Genomic DNA, 17205 nt, shown 5'->3' on the forward strand with positions numbered 1-17205 from the left:
ACTTAAGAACTTTCTGAGAGTCTTTTTGACTAATCTAGAGGAAAAAAAACCCCCACAAATACAGATGAAAAGAAAATGTGCTAAAATGTCAGTTAAGGGAGTCCGGAAGCGTGGCGGATTCATCAGCATCTGTTCCTGCTTCATTCATTCCCTCCTCCTAGAGCTGCTGATCTTCAATGGGCGGCGTGAGGAGGCTGCGCGCGCGCGCCCGACCATCATCATCATCATCATCACCACCACCACCACCACCACCACCACGTCGACACGTTTAACTTCGCCCATGCGTGGCTTTACATGTACACTATTCCCACATTTGTTTCTGAAGAGAATGACTCTGATCCTCTCCGATGATGGAATGATGAAGGGCGCGCCGGGTTCCTTTATTAACAAGGGTTCCTTTGTTTTATTTTACGCGTTTCTCCGTGTATTCCGTTTATCCAACTCTCTGGACATACTGATAACAACACGACACCCTGGAGGAGATTTCTAGTATATCGACGGATTTTTATTCAAGGTATGTTCTAGAGAAACAGTTCACACACTCATACAAAACACACACGACCTCCAGTAGGTTTATTTCCCGTGATGTATGATGATGTTCATAGCCTATAACAAGATTACTAAGATTAAGATTACAACTATTAGTGTTGTTTATATCATGAAATACATTAGATTATTATAAATTGTCAGTGGAAAATGTTGATGTTTATGTATCCTCTACAAGCACCCTTACTAATAGGTTGGTTAGACTAGAGTTAGCTTGTGAATGAGATAAATGTGAGTATAATACAGGCAAACATGGGGGCTGCGTTCCAAACTGCACACTCCCTCACTAAATAGCGCACTAATACAGCACGCCGCTTATGATAACTATAGTAACCTACAGTGTGAAACCTACTATAATGAGACGAGACCGTTTAATACGCGGGTTCAGACGCAGCCAAGACTATTACTGTTAAAAGTAATAAAGTTCACACCAGAGTCATTCTTTTAATGTTTCCTCTTTATTCAATAAACCAAGTGTGGAAAGAAAAATGAACTAAAAAGCCTGTCTATATGACTTACACCAGTTCATTTTTAAACGGATCCTCTGTTTTCTGAACCGAATAACCTCTAGTGTTCGAATCGTTTGTTGATGAACGACTCTGAGCGATTTATGGTAAATAAATCACTCCAAAGAATCGGTTCGCAAGCATGAAGCAACTTGTGAACGTTTTACAGTTAAAGGCGCATTGGGTAAGATCTGTGGGAACATATATGTTTTAATGGCTAAACTGGTTCAGATGTAAATGTTTCAGTGTTTTTATTTTATTGAGTAATGAGTAATTGCCTCCATTTCTGCCCATGTTCACAAAGCTCTGCCCCAAAACTAACAGTGGCATAACTAGATTTAGGTAAAAACACTGACCAGAGGTCAGTACATATGTACAGTACAGTACATATAAACAAACATCACAGACCATAAGGTAAATTTCCAGCTGTTATTTTTTCAGCTGTGTAATCAACAAGTTCTGAGACAATTTTTCCCTTTCAATTGTGGAGTAGAGACAAAAGTTGTCAACAAAATGATAAGGTTTACAAGCAAATTCTATGGTGTTAGGAAATCATATGTCATATAGTCCTATGTGGTCTATTTTAGGTCACTAGCTTTTGCTCCTGGAATTTTTATACATGCATTTACTGACAAAAAAGTATTGGAATATATTTCTATTGGTGGGTTGAAATTTAATTTAATTTAATTCTCTGACCCATAACCACACTCATCTGGGGCATCAGATATTATCCTGATGTAAAACACATGCAAGGAGCAGCTTCATGTAATCAGAGATATTGGGCTTACTGTGCTACCGAGCGTTGCCTTGTTGTTGGTCTGAAACACTCGATCTGTATTAACCGTGACCATTTATGATGTTGACCGGTACGACATAGCTCTTGTAAGTAAACACAGAACACACACTGACCTTATCATACCAGGAATTTTTATGTGCACATGGCAGCATAAGCTGGATGAATCTCTAGACAAGGATGACACTAATGGATCGGCATTAGTTATGAACTGATACTCTGAGGATTGTATTGTCTGTACTGAACTGTAAATGAATCCATCCATCCCTAGTTACCATGGCAATGACAGGTAACTACGGATGGTAACTAGGGATCGAGTTCTGACAGAACGTCACTAGCGCTCCTTGATATAGGAAACAAAAATACCACATTAGACCAAAATTTCACATCAGCAGTATCACTCCATCGATGTGTGGAAGTCCAGATTTATGTGACAATGCTGGTGTGATGTTTAGCATTTAGACATACAAATTACTCACACCTCAAAGCAAGAGCATCCTTTACACAGGGCAACCTTTAAAGAATGTGTACTTTCATTTAATGCAGGACTTGAGGCAGGCTGCTGAGGTACATTTACTATTTATTTGTATTTGTAAGTAAGTTTACTAGTATTAGATTCAGAATATAATTTCCACCCCTGTTAACCAAGAACAGAAATCTAAGGCTATCATATGCACAAGCCCAAATTTCACAGTTGAAGGCTTTCCCCCCCTAATCCTTGTCTGCCCAGTTTCTGTGCACAAGCCTTCTTGTTCCTCACTGACAGGAACCTGATGTATCTTCTGCTGCTGAAGCTTACACCCCTCATGCTATGTGCATGCTTTTCTGATCATTATGGTTGTAAAGAGTGGTGATGATTTATTATGTTCTTTCTAGCAGATTGAGCCGGCCTCTGACCTCTCTTATCATCACTTTATAATCGCTTTCTCCATGTCTCTTGTTTTACAACATTCCGTCTAAACTCTAGAGACGCTTGTGTGTAGAAATCCAGGAAATCCAATGATTTTTCGCATTGTGCTTCTGAGAAAATAATGCATGAATGTGCAGGTACACTGGTGTTCCTAATAAAGTGGAAGGTGGGTGAATATTTAGTTGAAGCAATTTTTGCTCCTGTTAATATGGCTTGAATATAAAAGTATGCAAGTAGTTAGTATGCAGAATATAATTTTGTCTTTTTCCATGTCAACATTTGTTTATTTATTTCTAGAGGTATGCACAGTGGTCTAATCCCATTTCTAGCCCACTCTTGAAGGACTTTACCTCAGGCATTGTCCAAAACTGTCTTATTTCAGTCAAAGTGGATGTTCTTTGTCCCCCAATGTTCATATCCACCTCAACCTGAATAAGAACCAACACTTGAAACTGAAAAAGAGTTTGTGTCACACATCATTCTGCTTAGAAATTTATTTTTTATTGCATTATCGTATATTATTAATAATAAGCTTTTTTAATGGTTGAGTAAGATTCATCGAGTACGTTTGTGGATAAAAAAAATAGTTTTGGGTTGAAACTTATTTAGCCTCAAGTGTTTTGCTCTGCTCCAGTTTAAGTGAGGACATGAAGGCTTTTTTATTTTTTATTTATTCTCATTAAAGTGTCAGCTTGATCATCAGAGGATTATTAGCCTGTTCTCGGATGTTACAAATGTGTTTATAGGCTAATGTGGTTATATTTATTAATAGCAAGCGCATTAGAAAATAGACTTATCTAAATAACTGTTGTAAAACATTCATTTAAAGTTTGTTTTAGTGTCCAAGTTTGTGAATGTGGCACCGTGTATAGAGGTTTGCACATTTATGGCATTTGACAGACACTCTATTTCTGTTTGAAAGAATCAATTCAGTTAACCAATTCGTTGCCCATCAATGCACAAATAATTTTGTAGTACAATTGGAAAAAAAATATATATATATATAAAACATCTTCATTTGTAGCTTCTGCTTATCTGCATACAATCAGGAGACACTGTGAGATTGTGAGGCTTATATTTATCTTAACACACTTAAATTTATGTTGATTACAATCAACTGAAAGTCTAAAATCTAACACAAGGCAAGCCGTGCAGCCATATCTGTGAGACTGGGGAGTTTTTAATTAGAGTGCTGGGAAAATGACCTTGGGCTGGTGGATATAATATGCAAAAGTTCAAACTAAAAGAGTTTATCTGCTTTATAGTGAATTAGGGAAGTTTTAAACTGTGCTTGGGCTTGAAATTGTGTAGTCTGGCAATAGTGGTGATGAGAAAAAAAAACATTTATCTGTTTGTTGTGCTCTCAAACATACTGTCAGTTTACCTTGTTAAATACTTCAGGTACTTTGTGCATGTAGACAACCCAGAAGTTTGCAACTGTTCAAACTCCATCTAAATGTAAATTTTGTGGCGATCAAAGAGGTAAGAAAATCTGATACACGCAGGATAAAGTCATCAGTTGGCTTGGATGAGATGGCAGGTAGAACCGAGAGAGTACAAAGGTTAAAACGGGTAGTTACAGTTTGAGCGAAGAAGAAAACAGCATTACAAAGAAAATCAGTGATGAGTGAAATCACAAGATTTGCAGAACTGAGGTTATCGGGTCTGGTGTGTAATTTCCCACGGGCTTGGATGAAAATGATGAACGTGAAATTCCTGTTATTGACACCTCTTTCTGCAAGGTGTTCATGAAATGGAGGATGAGTCCATCTCAGCGCAGGAACGTTCTACACGGTCCAGTGAAATTCCCGTTCAGCAGTTCGTTCCTAGGTAATTTAAAGCAGCACAATCACCAGACTATTAGACAAAAGACCCTGGGGTTAAACACTCTTGAATTAAATGTGTATGATGGAACACTGGACTTTCCCTGATTTATGGAGTGACTAAAAGGAGATAGAAAAGGGATAGAAAAGCAGAAAAGGAGGTTGTACAAACTTTTACTTTACCGTGTGTCAGAACTCCCACAATTTTATTCTCGGGTTTGAAGTGCTATACAGTTTGTTGTATTGCGAAAACTACCTACTTACTACTTCATTGCAAAGCTGCTGTGGAGTAAATAAAAAAGTCAGTAATTATGCTGTGTGGTCTTCAAGGTCCACTTGGTTATACAGTATCTCTAGCAGCTCTCCTGACGGTTTGTATTACCACTAATTCGGCTAATTTACTATTTTACAAGTAAAAAGATTCGGTTGAATTGTTTTGTTATTTCAGTACTCTCTGCATGCATATTCATTAGACTAATTAGCTCGCTCGGTTCTTGAGGGGGCCAACTTTTTAAAAAATTTTTAATTCGTATTTTTTCATTAATGGGGTTTTTGATGTATAAATGCAGATCATTTCACCTGCTAAAAATAGCTCTCTGATGTACAGGACTGACATGCAGAAATAATGTAGGTGTTATGGAGCTGATGACTGCAACGTAATCCTGACCCATGTTTTCGCTTGCATCCATTTCCTTGCTTGTACTGTAACACAACACAAAATTCTATTTCATACCATAAAGTTGTGTTTCTATACCATGCATTTTCCACAAACACATTGCCTGAATAGGTTAACATTGTAAATTATTTTTTTTAAAAATCATTAAAAAATATGAAGCAATTGAAACTTAATATTTAAATTTATTTTTGTGATCAGATCAGAATCTTAGCAGCATGTAATGAAACAAAAGCTGTATAAATAAAGGCGAATAAGACTTATTAATCGTTAGCACTAGCTTTCACTGCTCTAACTCTGAAAGAGGGTGTGTCTAAAACCTGCTGCCTTTTTTTTTATTCACATTTTGCTAAATCCTACGTTCTCCATTATCAAGCCTCATATCTCCAGCTATGAACTTAACCCTTAACTTAACATGACCTTCCAGTCATTGCTGTCTAGTCATCAGTGTGGGAAACATTCCAGGGAAAGTAATCCCATCACCAGACTTTAACTACTTGTGGGAAATTCCCATTTGTTGTTTCACATAACCGTTGCTGTTTTCTTAAGCCAATATATAAACGTTCTATCTTCTCGCCTACCATCGTGCTCAAGCTCAAGAGTGTGGGCCTGATGATGTTTCAATGTTAATTACCTCACATCTGGTGTAAGTGATGTTTTGTGGCAAACAGTCTTTCTTTCTTGTATACTGTACAATACACAAAAGTATTAAGAATTAAGAAAGCCTACTATTTAAACAATATGTGATAAATGTGATACATCGTACTGTTACGCTCCTAGAACATACGCCAATTTGATACGTTAATTAATCTCATAATAGTACGGATATTACTGTAAATAGGTGTCATGGCACAGTGCACAACAAGGATGCTCATGTCATCCGTATTAGACGGAGCAAAGGTTTTAGAGGTTTTATGTGAAATATTTAGCTAATTAATTACTGGTAAATGAACACACGCTGTATACGATTGTGTGGCAGTTTAGAAAAAAGCAACAGATACATTAGATGCATTGGAAAAAAATTTTTTTTTCTGACACAAATCTATACACTGGCCTTATCTAACCTAGCCTTGGTCATATTCATTACAAGATCACATATTTAAGGAGTTTAACAAAAGTTTTCCTCCAGATGTCTAAACTCTTGCTAGCCAGAATGTCATGAATTGATTCAGCAGAGAAAGGCACTTACACACAGAGCTTTACAACGTCTAAATACAACGGTATTGCTATCAAGAAATTGGGCCAACAGAACATAGGTGAATGAATGGATCAGCAGGTAAAGAGATGATGATGGGGAAGATTGACTTTTTTAATCAAACCACAAGAAAGAGACAGATGATAATGCTCATAATCAAATTAATATCTCATTTCCCACTGTATAGGTACTATAAAATTCATTAAAAATGTTTCAGTGAGGCTTTTTTTCTATAAGCAGATTAGGTTTAAAACGCAAAGGTAGGCACGGCGCCTTTCAGCGGAATTGGCATGAAATCTTTAAATGCAACGTTCTCCCTAACTTATACGTGAAATGCTGAAACTGCTTGTGATTGAAATACAGACAAAAGAGAAATATATTTCACTTCGAATTAAAAAGTGCAGTGGTTTAACCCTTAAGTTTGCAAGATGCAGTAGGTGGACATCCAATCTTCCATTCCTCCTCAGGAAGTTAAATGTGTTTCATTGTTGATACAAACTAATCTCTGACTAAGAGACATCTATTTTAGGGAATAACATACTTTCATCTTAATCACAGAATAATGCCAGGAGTTGACAAAGCATTTATGAGACTATGCTCATTTTATACCTTACAAGGAAGCCAGAGTTGTGTTTTTAGAACGTTGAAGCAAAGCGATGAGGATGTAATGCAGACGTGTTTAGAGTATGTTAGCAGATTAGTTAATATAGTGCTTACTTATTAATGGCACCTTTCTTATGCCAAGCTAAAAGGGAAGCTAGACGTTATAGAATATGCATTCGTCGCTAGTTATATACATGGGATGGAAACACTATACAATAAGAGGCAGTGAATCAAAACATATGAAGGAGACTGACAGCTTGACTGAGGCTGAGATTAATTTGCATGAATATCCCACTAATCTCCGATCCCACAAGCCTGTGTTTTCTCGCTGTACTGTCAGGACTGGCACTGCCCCGACCGTGCCTTTCTCGGATGCAAGGCCTGCTTTTTGTCACAGCTCCCCCAGAATCTGCTCCCTTTAATTTTGTTTTGGAAACTCACTTGACACTGCAATTACTGTATAAGCAAAGTGTTTCAACTCGACTCGCAGTCTCTCTCCAGCGCGTTTTTCTCCCATTTCTCAACGAAGTCAGGCGGCAGTGTATCAACAAGCTCCTGATTTAATGAGACTATAACAATGATAAACCCGCGGTTCCTGTTCAAGCTGCCACGTTTTGATCTACTTTTAACTAGGGTGCAAGTCACTCTCTTCCTCTTACTTCCCTGCTTTCACACACACACACAAACACACACACACACACACACACACACACACACACACACACTGATGATGATGTGGATTTATCTTGTGGGACAGAGTCTCCTTTCATTTCTATAGCATTGAAGACCTGTGCTTTCTGGAAAAAAAAACGGGAAGTAGGTCAGCATCACACCTCCGCTGCTTCGCTCTGAAAGCTCAGAGACTGACTTGGCATGATGTAGGGAATCTGTAATGATATATTTTGGTGTCATGTGTATCATATGGTAAGCAAAGGAAATGCAGACAAGAACTCTGTGACATTTTAAAAGCATTTAAAAATCAGTGATATTTAGAAATATATAGATAAAGTGTTATGCTCTCTCTCTCTCTCTCTCTCTCTCTCTCTCTCTCTCTCTCTCTCTCTCTCTCTCTCTCTCTCTCTCACACGCACACTATAATAGGGCTCCATCATGGTATATAAAAGTAATGTAAAACATGAATTCTCCTTTCTGATTGGTCAGAAGTGTTTCTTTTCCGTCTGTCTGAGCAACATCGAGCCAACTAAAAAGTAACATGCAACAATTATAGTCATTATTAATATATATAATATATATACTATTAATAATAGTTATATTATTTTTTTATATTAGTATTAATTTCATTTTTTCCCACTTTTATGCTTTTATTTTGGTCGGATGTTGTAAAGTGATCAATCTAAACAAATGGCTCAAACAATTCTTTTCCTGTGGTGCAAGTTTTCTAACAAAGATTTCTACACCCCCCCCCCACTCCCAGCTTTAAATACTGTCAATTACTATTTTCTGTGCATTTCTTATCAGAACTAAAAAAAAAAAGCAGTAACTTTTCCCTGTCTTCTTTTCTTCCTAATTCATCAGAATGCCCAAGAATGCCAAGCAAAAGCAGATTTGCATACACACACACACACACACACACACACACACACACACACACACACACACACACACACACACACACACACACACACACACACACACGCACAGAGGCACTGAGTCACATTGCATGCTTTTTAATACATTCCACACATAAGGCTGTCTAGATTTTTCACACACATCATACAAACAGCGAAGCGCTGACATTTTTGGACATTTTAATATATACACTGTATTAAATAATCTGTTTTTCCTCTGGAATGTTTAAAATTTGTTTCTTCACTGTAACTTGCTAGAGTTAAATTGTAATCTAAGGATTACCAGGATTACAATTTTGTGATAAAAAAAAACAGAACCCAAATTTTTGATTTGATTATTTTAAAATGTAAATTAAATTCAATTCATGTAAATTATGATAAGACATAAAAATAAACCCGAACCCGAACCCTAGATGCGTTCAAAGTGATCAAGTATATAAAGTTTTTATTTTTTTATAATCTACTCAAATAGCAAGATTATTTTAAACTCCTGTCCACATCCAGCACAACCGTTTAGATCATTTTTTTAGCTTGTAATGTTGATAATTAGTGGTTAGATATCAGGCACAGTCAGGTGCTTAATATGAATTTAGCTAATTCTGTAGAATATAAAAAGATGCACTTCAGGTTCTTCAATTTTAATTCCACTTAACTCTAGTCTAATCCACACCTCTCCACTTCATTTTATTTCAAGGTCATGATCATGAGCACAAGCATGGCAGACAACTGAGAATAGAGAAATGATTACAGAGTTTAGTTACTCTGTAAGTGTCTGCTTTTCCCTGAGAATCCCAGAGTTTTTGCCTAATTTACATCAAATCTGTAGTTTTGAATCTCTAACATTTTAATTTTGGGATTTTTTTCTTATTTGTAAAATGGTTTTTAAAACGATCTGAAACAAAAATGTCAATTTAAAAATGTGTGTTTTTTTGTTTGTTTCCGAGCTCTGTATATACACGGTGCTATTTAGAGTTCTGGAAACTGCATCTGTATGTATCCCCGGTTTCAATGGCAGTCCTTGCAAATCTGATTTGCAAAACCAGGGCATTACTCAAAGACTACAATTGGGAGGGTTTTGAATGTGATTCATCTCTGTTACACAACATCAATGCACACTCATTTCAGTTCTGCTGTCAGGATTACAGCTATGTTATCTTACAGGTACACCTTGTGTGTTGCTTTGTTTGCGTAACACACACTTAAACCGTTGCGGGCCAAACTTGGTACCGTAGCTAAAGTGCAGTCTTTTGGTGATTTATTTTTTTGGCCATAGATGGCAAGATAAAATATGTTAGCATGATTCAGCTCTTAAGGTCACTTTTAATTTGAAATTAAGCTTTTCCCAATCTGTCCATTTTTTGTGAATCTGTGCCCAGTGTAACTTCAGGTTCCTGTGCTTGGCTGACATGAGTGGAAGCCCTGTGTGGTCTTCTGCTGTTGTAGCTCATCCTCCTCAATTCATTTTGAGATGCTTTTCTGCTCAGCTTATTTTATTTTATTTTTTTTTTAGTTTTTTCTGGTCCTTCCTATCTGTTTGAGCCATTCTGTCTATCCTTTTTCCTCTCTACTAGCAAACTATTTATGTGAAAATTCCAGGAGCACAGCAGATTCTGAAATACTCAATCCATCCTATCTGGCAACCACTGATATTTGATGAGCATTAACGAATACGTTTGACCTACAGTATATCTACACGATTGTTTAAAAAAAGAAAATATGAAAATGGCTTATGCATAAAATTCCAACTCAGCTACATCATGCTATCCTGAATGATGAATTGAGTGATTAGAAAAGTGTAAGAGATGCAGTTCGGAAAATTTTCTTCACTAAGGTTGTGCATGCTTTTGTGTGAATGCTGCAATATTTTGAATGAATGCAATGCTTAAAAACTACAATGGAACTAAATTACAATCCCTAGGGTGTTTGTACACTAAGGTTTTTTTTTGTTTTTTTTACTAACCGGATGCATTAGTCACTTCACAGTCGATGGCAAATGATGTCAAACACACATAATGCGACTCCTCTTGCTTTAGCGGAATACGGTGAATTTTTCAACACTCATGGTTGGAAGTGAATGAAGATTAATGACCAAATTAATTGAATGTATTTTAAATATGGACTAATTTTTTATTTATTGTATAATGGGGTGAAAAGGTTTTTCTGAGCAAAAAAAAATAAAAAGTTGCATTGAATTCTGTATGAGTTATGAATTAAATTGTATCTACTGTAGATGTTATTATCATCATTTATCTTTTGACAGACGCATTCTGGGCTTACATTTGTTTTTGTTTATTCGTAATAAAATGGGGTCCATGATCTAATATTGTGTATTTTGTACACTTCATTTACTGTAACTATCCAGAAAGTCAGCATCTTATCAAAGTGTGTGTGTGTGTGTGTATTTGTTTATGACTATGGGGAAGTTTTTGTCCTCTTCCTAGACAAACAAGCCTTTAAGAGCAGGAAATTGTAACTTGACTGTAAGAAATAGACAGGTTTAAGGTTTTCAGATGGTTGTACATGGACACTAATTTTCTAGTAAAATTTATTTGAGTAGTGTGTTAACCCTGAAAATTCCAGTCGAAAGAATGCAACCTTCACATGCTATTGGAATTATCCGTTAGGAGGCTGCACATGAATCACACGAATGACTGGGGAACTTAGTTCCACAGATGGGAGTCCTGAACATGTGGTTAAATTCAGTTAATGTTGACTTTTTATTTAACAGCGCAATAAAAGAAATATGTAGGAATTAACCTAGGGTCATCCATGTTTCGCTTTCTTTCTGAAAACAAAGCATGTGAACATGGCATACTCGCCATTGCCACTTCATATGCAGGACATATGATCAAGTGCCCTTCATCTACCCAGGATGATACTATTATTCTACTGAAAAAAAGCAAAATGTGGACACTTCATTTACTCAATGCTCACAGATTTGCTAGCGTAGACGAAGAGGGGCGGGGCTACGATGATCGATGACAATCCATTGGACAAGACATCTCACAAAAGTGTTCCATTTGAGATCATAGTGTAAGTGCATAATGTATAATACTTTATTTGAGACACAAATTTTGGCTTTTACAGTAAAAAAAAACAAAACATTTGATTGAAGAATGAACTGGTCAGTTGTATGAGATTTTGGAAAGCAATGTCTCGTCTGTTCTAAAGCAACCACCCCCTCTAATCTTATATTATATTACAAAAGAGTAGCTTTTGGAAAAAGCTGTAAATATCATCTGAGAATCAGGTGCTGTCCATTAGGTGCTAATCCTGGTTTAACTCCATTATGCAGCCATTTTGTCAGTAGGATAGATTCCACAACGGCTTTCGAGTATAGACTCTTCTCGGTTCTTTGACTGAATTAGAGACAGTGATTATTTCACTGTAGCCAGAGATATTGGGGTTGCTTCTGAGCCATAGTTTAATAATTCGATAATGTGGACCATCCATCCATATTATTTACCTCTTATGTATAATGGGGAACCTGGAAACTATCCAATGGGACTTGGGGAACAAAGGCTGGGGAACACACTCGCTCACATTCAGCTATTCACACACTACAGACAATGCAGAGATGTTAGTCAGCTTACAGCATGTCATGGAACTGGGGGAGAAAACTGGAGTGCCCAGAGAAACCCCCAACGTACACAGAGAACATGTTAACTCCATGCACACTGAGCAATTGTCCCCTCAACCCAGAGGTGTGGGGCAAATGTGCTAAACACTAACCAACCTGCTTCTCCATTGATGTCCATTGACCTAATTTTCAATTAATTTCATTATTTTGTGTTACTCAAACTTGTTAGTTTTTTAGAACACTCTTTGTTATTTTCTATTCCTTTCAGAATCATGTAGCTAAACCATAGCTTTTTTTTGTTTTAGCACCTTCTCTATCTTGTTTTGCAGACAATCAACTTTCTCAGGGTTTATTTTGAAGAAAAAAAAAATTCCCCGCCATTTACATACAGTACAAAGCTTTAGCCACCGATTGCCTTTCATAAGCTACCTACAGTAGTGAACATGAGTTTGAATCCCTGCAAAACCTCCAGAATTGACCTGGGTGAAGATAACACACACATTGTTTGGTGATAATTTTATGCTTACTGCATGAACTTAAAAACTGATCCGGTCTCACAAAAAAATAATGATTACAGTAATCCAAGACAAATAATACACTGTCACTGAAAGTCACTGAAAAGATGACCTTGAGCAATAAGATATTCTTATTCGAAGGAGCAAAAATCTAATCTGTAATCTGAAAAGAAAAGACCATTACATCCACAACTTTGAGGAATCTCTCACGCTTTCCAGCTAAGTTAAATAATTTTAGCCTGTGAAAATGTGATATAATGCAAAGAGATTTCCTATAGTTCATGACCGAACAAGAGAGATTCAGTCGGATTTATTTTATATATAAGAAAAGTTAGGAAAGTTCTCTGTTGTTCAGAATTACTATTAGGAGCCTTACTTATTTGTTTAAATTCAAGTTTAAAGATTTCTCAGATTGCGTTCCTTTCCGATCCATAGGTTATATAAACTGGAATAAGATACATGAAAATATTTATTCCGTGGATTGAAATAAGATGTGAGTTATGAGTCAAGAAAACCTTTTTTAAATCACACTAGTCAATGCCAGGAAAATATACATATGTCATATGACAAAGTGTCGAGGTAAACACAGTTTGAAACTATTATCTGTGGATTTTAGCGGTTTTTAAGTAATAAATAATCTGTGAGGCTGACCATAGCACCTACGTCGAACAGTCCTTAAACATTATAATTGCTGGCATGTAATACTTATTTGTTAGAATTAAAAATGCCACCTAATAGATTGCCTCCTAAAACACACAGTGGCTTGTTTTGGGTTGTACATCTGTCTGTCCATCTGTCTGATAATGTCATTCGCATGACATTTGAAGAACGAGTGCTGGAATGTTTTGTACAGTTGATCAGATTTTGAAACAGGGTTTTTCTTCAATAATTTCCTTTGTGTTTGTCCTACAGAAATATTACTTACATGCTAATTTTCAGGAACTTAAAGCTTAAAGCCTTAACTTAAAGCTTATATTTAAACCCCATTTTTCGGCCAGCTATAAATATCGTCTGTTTGTCGGTCTCAGATGGTCGTCAGCGCAGTTTCTCAAGAACGTATGCTTGAATGTTTGCTGTATTTATATGGAGTTATTCTTGTATTCAGCAGATGAACTGATTAGATTTTGGAATTCATCCAAACAGGATAAAGTTCACAGAAATGGCAAATGTCTGAAAGAGTTTCTCTTGAGGAGCTTCCTTCTTGTTTTCAAGTATATTTTAATGTCTTTTTGGCAATTAGATGTATTAGTAACAAGAGTAGGAACATCGGGTTGGTTTGCGGAGATATCCATGACTTGTACGACTTGTTAGAAATCACACAAGCCTTTAACATCTACACAAATAGCTGCGCTAACACCCAAAGCTCTCCTCTACTGTTGTCATTATATGTATAGCTTAGAAGTCTTTTGTCTAGATATTTTTAAGGTTTATGAATTACCTTTTCAATTCGGAAACCGTTTCATCAAGTGTAGTCTTGCCACATAAATTCGTTAATGATGACTCAACTATTCAGTGTTTTGTTCTGTTAACATTGCACTTTATACCTAATTTACGTACATACAATTTTATTTGTATATCACTTTTAACACTGAAAATATTCAGATATTCAGTCTTTATACAGTATTTCAAATGATTCGATTTATATTAGATTGGGTTGCCAACTTGTTTACTTTGTTTGTACTTTAACGAATCCCAACCTAGCCATTGACGCCACCACTGTCTTGCTGAGCCAAGTCTCTGGCGTAACCTCAGCGCAACCACATTGAATATCTGCACTGCATTCTGGAGATTCGAATGCTGTTCCTCCATTTCTACTCACAATAAACATCAAATATTTCAAAGTAAACACATTCATATGTTTCAGAATGGACTTCCTTTTAATCTCTACCTAGAACATGTAAAGACGTCATGGTCCACAGAGCTCCTCGGTATATTGAGCCGATTATGATGTTTTATTTAGCGCCGCTTTGCTTGTACGTGGAAACAGAAAGGCCGATGTTTTTCCTCTTGTGTACTTTTTTTTAACAAGGAAAATCAGCGGATGACACGCAGCATGTTTAACATATTGTCTTATTTAAATGAAGGCTCAAGCAATGAGCCAGCTGATGAGCCAGCTGATGGCCTGTCTGCATGTAATGAGTCACTGAATTTCTGCATTTGCTAATGATTTGTGGTGCGCTGTCTTCAGTAACAGCTCAAATATGTGCAGCACATTTAAGAATATGCTGCATTCCAACCACTTGCATCAAAGCCACATCGATAATGTGCTTCAGCCTGTGAGCAGTTTATTCTCCGTTGGACAAAATACGCTTCAGTGAAACCATCAGGCGACTTAAGAAGATAATGCTGGAAGGATTTATGTTGTCTAGTTTCAGTATAAAGACAGTCCATGATTTAGATATGTGTTCTGATTTAGCTCCTTAAGGAAATTCTATTAACAGGAGAAAAATATCTTAAACATTAAAGAAAGAGGTCAGGTTTCACTGTTAGCTCCGAAAAAAAAAAAGCTCATTTTTTCCCTCTCTCCATTTTCCAGAGACGTTTAATGTCATATTAAAGACAAATCTAGTGCGGAAGTGACTCAAATGGTTAAAAGGCTCTAAGCTCCAGAATGCAGTGCAGCTCAACTAGTTAATGATGTACACAAGGAGGAGTGTGATGGTGTAGCATGAACGATGAGGCTTTGGAACCTGTTCTGTTTGAGCAGAGTGTACAGAGAAGGAGGTGTGAGTGCTGGGCAGACTAAAGGAATCTAAACACAGAGTAAATATACATAACAGATACAAATCTGAAGTGTTTGGTTTTAAATGAACTGTTTAAAATTGTTAAGCTTATTTGCCTTTCATTTGTTTGTTTTTCCCTTTTTAAATGTCTCCTTCTATCCATCCACTTTGGCTGCTAAATCTTTCTCCTCTCATCTTCACTCTTATGGGACTGTCTTCATTTTTTCCAGTGTAATCATTTTTTTGTTCCTCTTCCTGCTCCTTCCCTCTGGCTGCCATTTAACTCCCCTACATCTCCCATTTTGCCCTTTAGGATTGCCTAGAGCTCTGGCTTGGATCAGTTTTCCTGCTTCTGCTGGTCCCATTGTTGTTCCTGTTCCTCTTCATTCTCCTCCTCTTCCTGGCCCTAGAATCCTCCACCGGTCAAAATGCCTACGACCTACTCTATCCGTTACATGCAAGAGAAGTTCCACCTTCTCCTGTAGTAATGCCCACTCTGGCCCAGTGCCAGTCTCCACCCGCTGCCCTACCCACTGTTCCTCCTCTTGCCATCCCACCCCTTGCCATTGCCACTGTTGCCATCTGCAGGCTCCTGCACCATGAATGATGAGGTCATCAGCACCAATGCACTGGCCTGGCTGGTCTGCTCCGGGGTGTCTATCCTGGCGAACGCCTGGGGCATCCTGAGTGTGAGTGCAAAGCAGAAGAAGTGGAAGCCTCTGGAGTTCCTGATCTGCACACTAGCCGGCACACATATCCTCAACATGGGTATCCCTATCACCATGTACTGCGTCATCCAGCTGCGCCGCCAGCACTCCAGCTATGAGTGGAACGAAGGCCTCTGCAAGGTCTTTGTCTCCACCTTCTACACACTTACTCTGGTCACCTGCTTCTCCGTCACATCGCTTTCCTACCACCGCATGTGGATGGTACGCTGGCCTGTCAATTACAGGTATGACCAAATTTGCTTGGCTGGATTAATGTTGCAGGGTTTTTTTGCAGCTATTTGTAAAGCCAGTACAAAACCAAGTTTTGCACTGATTTTATTTTTAATATATATATATATACTGTATATATTTTTTTAATTTTCTAAGATCAGTCCTTATATCTTACCTTGAGCCTATGTATCACGGCTCCTCAGCTACAATATTCAGCATCTGTTTGAAATATTGCTATTCTTAGCCATGGATGCTGGAGCTTATCTCCCAAGAACACATCCCTACTGCCTCCTGTACAGCTTTAGATATTTTCAGTGATATCAGGTGACTTATAGCTGCAAAGACAATTCTTGAAGGATGTTAAGCTTCAGTGTATTGTTCTATTTTGACCATGTCTTTCTAGACAAAGAACTGCTTTGGTTTCTGACTATGTAACCATCGGATGTAAGAATGCACAATGCTGTAGCTCTTATTGTGTTGCTAAAGTAAGAAAAAACTGTTATAGAGACATAATCAACTACGTTTTTAAGTGGTTTACACTTTTTAAACAACAGCAATGTGCCTACAGTTACAATTAGCAATTTATTATTGAATAATACTCACCTGTCATAGTTACATTTAATATTATGAAAGCACCATGAGAAAATATTGTCCCTGTTATTACTCATTCCAGCATCTACAAAGAGATAGTTAAATAAACACGTGATTCAGAGCCTAGATGCTTTGTGTACGGACATTATGTTTCTTATCTTAGCAATATTTCTCATATGAAAGAAGTCTAGCCTCATAATATTATCTGCATGAGCTTCAA

The 17205-nt window shown here is 37.2% G+C and overlaps 1 protein-coding gene across 4 annotated transcripts in view; it reads left to right on the forward strand.

Annotated features, from left to right (window-relative positions):
* Window positions 1-400: 400 nt before the first annotated feature.
* LOC113656264 (probable G-protein coupled receptor 153) overlaps window positions 401-17205 on the forward strand; it is a 38769-nt gene continuing 21964 nt past the window's right edge. For 2 of the 4 annotated variants that reach the window (XM_047800187.1, XM_027167449.2), the window contains exons 1-2: window positions 401-514; window positions 15687-16408. In XM_047800187.1, coding sequence (XP_047656143.1) covers window positions 16056-16408 — 353 coding nt within the window. In that variant the 5' untranslated portion in view covers window positions 401-514; window positions 15687-16055. The remainder of the gene's footprint in view (window positions 515-15686; window positions 16409-17205) is intronic. The other 2 variants (XM_027167448.2, XM_027167452.2) reach the window with 2 other exon arrangements.

Source organism: Tachysurus fulvidraco, chromosome 14 (assembly GCF_022655615.1).
Source record: "Tachysurus fulvidraco isolate hzauxx_2018 chromosome 14, HZAU_PFXX_2.0, whole genome shotgun sequence".
NCBI classification, from domain to species: Eukaryota; Metazoa; Chordata; class Actinopteri; order Siluriformes; family Bagridae; genus Tachysurus; species Tachysurus fulvidraco.